This window comes from Merops nubicus, unplaced genomic scaffold (assembly GCF_000691845.1).
Source record: "Merops nubicus isolate BGI_N331 unplaced genomic scaffold, ASM69184v1 scaffold24356, whole genome shotgun sequence".
NCBI classification, from domain to species: Eukaryota; Metazoa; Chordata; class Aves; order Coraciiformes; family Meropidae; genus Merops; species Merops nubicus.
Window position 1 is genome coordinate 573 of NW_008617274.1, and position 5020 is coordinate 5592.

The 5020-nt window shown below is 61.3% G+C and overlaps 1 protein-coding gene across 1 annotated transcript; it reads right to left on the reverse strand.

Annotated features, from left to right (window-relative positions):
• Positions 1 to 927: 927 nt before the first annotated feature.
• On the reverse strand, positions 928 to 4122 carry HMGCS2 (3-hydroxy-3-methylglutaryl-CoA synthase 2 (mitochondrial)). The gene is made up of 9 exons (XM_008943107.1): positions 4010 to 4122; positions 3348 to 3787; positions 2947 to 3072; positions 2479 to 2643; positions 2240 to 2408; positions 1984 to 2154; positions 1352 to 1458; positions 1119 to 1244; positions 928 to 1034 (listed from the first exon to the last, which is right to left on the reverse strand). Exons 1-9 carry the CDS (start codon positions 4120 to 4122, stop codon positions 928 to 930), a joined length of 1524 nt encoding a protein of 507 aa, XP_008941355.1.
• Between the last annotated feature and the right edge of the window lie 898 nt (positions 4123 to 5020).

The window sequence follows — 5020 nt, forward strand, 5'->3', positions numbered from 1 at the left end:
AACGAGCAGGTTCTCAGCAAGGCCAGCAAGACCTGTAAACCCTGATGATGACCTAGGACTCTCCCCAGGGCTGCAGCAACTGGAACCCCCCCAGACAGGGAAGCATTGCACCTGGGTGCCTCTGGCCCCCTTGTTGGGCTTGGGGTGGCCTTGTGCTCAATAAAGCGTCCAGGAGGAGGGAACATGTAATGCTCTGTCTCTGCAGTCCCTTGCCCTCGACCCCAAAGCTCTCGCAGGCTCTGTCCCCCCTGCCTCCCAGACCCTGCTGCAGTTTGCTCAAGAGTACAAAGGTCTCCATAGCTTCTGAAAACCTGCTGAGGTCTTGTCCGGCCATGGTCCTGTGCCAGGATATGGCCCAGGGAGCAGGCAGTGCTCCAAGGGGGCTGGAACCTCCCATCAGCCCCCAAGTCACCTCTCCCCTAGGTTTTCCAGTGGGTATGTTTCAATTCACTGGCAACACAAGGAGAATGGCATCTTACCACCCCCAAACTAGGGAGCTAGGGTTTACTTGGCTACCCTAAAATGTAAGGGTATGCCCCCACCCTAGAGTAAAGGGTATTGAGGCATGTGTCCAATGGGGCTGGTGGCCAAACTGGGTTCCTGTGGGATAAATCCTATAAGGGATCATGATCCAGCCCTGTGGTGGTTGAGTGAAGGGCCCCAGGATGGAAGAGGACCCCTTGTGACCAGGAGCCAGAGCCAGGCTGTTGCCCCCTCTGATCCACACCTTTATTCCCCCGTGCCACTCAGGTTTGTGCAGAAAATGCCCTCATCTCCACCAGCTCCTGGGCTGAGACACAACTGGCTGCTTCCTGGCTGTCCAAGGCACAATTTCCTGCAGAGGCCAGTCCCAGATTTGGGGGTGAGGAGGGATGCTGGCAAGGAGGAGAGCAGCACCCTCCCTGGGGCTCAGCACTCTAGTCCTCCCTAGACAGGCTTCCTTGTATATTCCCGGCGGTATTTAGCATCCACCCGCGTCAAGTACCAGGTGCCAGGGAAGAGATCAGCCTGGGAGCCGTGGGGAGCATGGTCGGCTGTGGGGAGAAGGTGGCGATGCTCAGCAGGGCCGCAGGGTGCCACACGTAGGGTGGGTATTGCATCCCTCCAGCCCAACTCACCCAAGTGATGGGTCTCCTCTCGCCGCTTCATGATCTCAGCAAAGTCCTGTGGGGCCACACGCTTGCGGGCGTCCAGGCGAGCCGGCAGGTCGGCCAGGCTGGAGATCAGCTTATCCAGGGGCGAGCCTGGTGGTGGGGGGACCCCCCCCAGGTGAGACAGAACCACCGTCAGCCCTGGCCCAGCAGCCCCATTTTGCCCTCCCCTCCCAGCCACCCTCTCCCATGGGGCTCACCCGGGGCTGCATCCTGTGAGACGCGGAGGGAGAACATGCTGGCGGCCAGCCCTGAGCCGTAGGAGAAGGCACCGATCCGGGAGCCAGCCAGATCCCGTGCCGATGACCTGCAGTGTTGGGTTAGGGGCTTCAGAGGGGATCTGGGGCTGGGGAGGGTGTGGGGCAATGGGATTTGCACAGGGTGCCGCCTCCTGCCCCCCTTGCAGGCAGAGGGGTCCTGGGACTCGGGGCTGCATTGTCAAGGGTGTGTGGCCCTGGAGTGTGGTGGTGCTGGGGAGCCCCAGGATGAGGCTTTTGTCCCCCCCAGTGCCTGGCTGTTCCCATGGCTCCTCCACTACAGGGTCAGTCATTCTGTCGGGCATAGCAATGGGGTTTTCATCCTCCTGGCACTGACAGGCTTTATGTGCCAGCCCAGCTCCAGTGAGCTGGCATGAAAAGGCAACTGGCAGGGAAACAGCACAGAGTGGAACTCATCCACACTGGGGGTTATGTGCAATGAAAGTGTTGGGTCTTAGAGGTGCAGGGGGCAAGGGATGAGTGATGTCACCCGCCCACGCAGCCAGCCAGGTCAGGGAACACCCTCCTGAAAATATCCTCCCCCCACTGCTGAGCCACCTTTTTGTGGGACTCACTGTGCCAGGAGGGAGGCCAGGCAGCCATACATCGACGGTGTGTACATGTTGCCATTGCGGGAGGAAAGGAGCAGGGAGGGCTTGGTCTTCTGGTTGAAGATCTCCTGGCTGGCCACCTGGAATGCCTTCTCCACATCCTTGCTGGTGTAGGTGTCCTCCAGCTTCAGGCCTCTGCCCAGAGAGAGGCTGGCTCAAACCCCACACAGGCACATCCCCGGCTGGGCTGGGGCACAGGAGACATGATGTGGGGACCCACCGAAAGGGCTGCAGCCCCTTGTAGAGGCCGGTGGCCGTGTCAGGGTTGGGGGAGGCCAAGAAGTCATTTAGCAGCAGCCGACCCACTGACTTCTGCACCAGCTTGCAGAAGGGTGTGTGGAAGATGATATACTTGAAATCATCGAGGGTGAAGGGCCGCTGGATGCCAGCTGGAAGGCAACGTGTGGTTGTCAGCATCCAGTGAGATGTCAAGGGCACCCTGGGGGTGCTGCTGCTTACCCTGCTGCCACTGTCTCTCCGCCTTGCGGCGGTACACAGCATAGCAGCGGTCCAGTGCCCGCAGGTAGCACTGGATGGAGAGCTGCCCATCCACCACTGGGTACTCGGAGGACAGGTCTGGCTTGTAGAAGTCGTAGGCATGCTCCATGTGGGTTCCCCGCAGGCCTAGGTGTACAGGGAGACCCAGCTATTGGAGAGCACCAAGGGGTTCCAGGGGGATGGCAAGCACCTAGGGCTGCTGCCTGCCTTAACCCCCAGCAACTCCCAGCCTCCCTGGGTTGCACTGCAGTACCCACAGGGATGTAGCTGGCTGGAAACCTGGAGTATCCAGCACTGGGCAGCCACTGGGGCCGACAGAGCTGGTGCTTGCTGGTGCTCAGCAGCTCTGTCTGGGGCTGGGACATGGATGTGTGACCCCCAGAGACAGCACCCATCAGCCTGCCATACACAGGGTCTCATGGCACCAACCTCTCTCCAGCACCAGTGGGGCGTTGGGTCCTACCAGCATAGCGATGGCACCGGCACCGCCTGTGGGCCGCGCGTTCCCTGTGGCGTAGACGGCGATGTCCCCACACACCACCACAGCATAGCGACCTGGAGGAGGACAAGGGGGCCAGCATGGCTGTCAGCAGGTGGGAGCCTCCATCCCATGGCCCTCTTGTACTCCTGTCCCCATGCTGTCAGGTGTCACGGCCAAGGCGAGCAAGGAACAGGGGCGATGAAGAGTCTGGAGAGACAGCAGATCCCTTTAAGGTTTGCTGCAGCATCCTTGGGTTTTAGGCCACCTTCTGCCTCCTTCCCCCATCTTATGGCACCCACCCAATATTCAACCCCCCCATGCCCATGGCACAGTCCCTGCCCACACCCACCATCCCAGGCACTAGACTCCACCCAGGCGGCTGCGTTGAAGAGGGAGGCCGTGCCCCCGTAGCAGGCATTGGTAGTGTCGATGCCCTCTACATCAGTGTTGCCCGAGTCGTGGAAAAGCTGCATGAGGACAGTCTTGACAGCCTTGGACTTGTCGATGACGGTCTCAGTGCCCACCTCCAGGCGGCCAATGGCATCCCAGGAGAGGCGCCCACGCTCCACCAGCCGCTGCACCACCGTCAGGCACAGGGAGTTGATGTCCTCGTGGGCGGCGCAGAAGCCCATCTGCTTCTGGCCCAAGCCCCGTGTGTACTTGCCGGCCTCCACGCCATCGTACTTCTCCAGCTCCTCCTGCTCCACGTATTGGGCGGGGAAGTACACCTCCATTGCCAGGATGCCCACGTCCTTGGGCCAGGTGCCTGTCCCAGAGGCACTAGAGAGGCTGTGGAACAGAGGGAGGGGTGGGGGACAGGTGGTGGCCACAACGAGTTGCCACCAACAAGCATCACAGGCTGTGGGCTTCCCAGATCTCTCCTAGTCCCCTGTGCCCTGCTGAGCTGGGGGGAGAGTATCCCTTTCCCCAGAGAGGTTTACGATCACTCTCAGCTTCCCACTTCCCCCCTTGGTAATGCCTCCACCCCACCTGATCCGCCTGGGTGCTCACCATGCCATCTGCGTGGCCATGAGGTGCTGGGCTCCCTGGGGTGCTCGTTGTGGTCCTGGCGGTACCCGCCTCGCCCTCCAGCAGCGCACAGCACGGCCAACCAAACGCAGCATCTTCGCCCCGGCCGCTGCAGGACTGGAGGGACGCGTGGCGGGACGGACAGCGGGACCTTGTGCGGTGCTTTTATAAACTGCGCAGGTGGCACGGCACAACCCCCTCGGCCTTATCAGCACGCTGGACCCCAGCGCTCAAAGGTCACCGAGCGCCAGCCAACACGACAGGGACGGCAGAGCGAGCGCTGGCTTTGGAGGGGCGAGCTTGCAAGACGACTTTGTCTTGTGCCCCAAAGCCTGGGGACTTGCTCAGCTGGAGCTGGGGCTGTGGGACAGCCTGTCCTGCTGCTCAGCCCTGGCTCCCCATGCCATGGGGCGGTGGCAGTTCCGGTGCTCACGGCTCCTCGGCATGGCTGTGGTCAGTATGTATGAGGTGTTGTGTGGCCTCCCCAACCACCCCTCCAGTCCTGGGGAGGGAGCAGAGGGTGGCCAGGCATTAGTTCCAGCACCATCCATGCCACCCGGGATGTGGTCCACCTCCGTCATGTGCCACAGCTCTGGGGGACGGAGCGGGGGGGGAACCCATGAGCTGGGTGGGGGCAGAGCTATCTTCAAAACAGCAGAGCAAACAGACACGTGATGTCTGTGGCAACATTACAGTGACACAAGAAAGGACCTTTGGTCCTGGTGCTGCTGTCAACATGGCCATGGGGCAGGATCACAGCCCCCAGATCTCTGTGGAGCTGTCTGCATCCCGAGGGGACACCTGTCCCCATGCCTGCACACTCACGACAGCTCCCATCCCTGCCCAAATCTGTGCCAAAGGTTTCCTCCATGCCTGCACCCTGGGGACACTCTTGTCCCTCCTACCTGCACCCCAGGGACACCTGTCCCATTTGGCACCAGAGGGCTGGGAATGAACAAACACGAGCACCTGGCCAGGAGAGCCGCCCAGCCT

Excerpts from the sequence above, each read along its gene's own strand:
- HMGCS2 (XM_008943107.1), bottom strand. The coding sequence starts at position 4,122 with ATGCTGCGTTTGGTTGGCCGTGCTGTGCGCTGCTGGAGGGCGAGGCGG. Across the intron at positions 2,155-2,239 it reads AAGGGGCTGCAGCCCTTTCG|AGGCCTGAAGCTGGAGGACA; the intron begins GTGGGTCCCCAC and ends CTCTCTGGGCAG. Across the intron at positions 1,035-1,118 it reads AGAGGAGACCCATCACTTGG|CCGACCATGCTCCCCACGGC; the intron begins GTGAGTTGGGCT and ends TTCTCCCCACAG.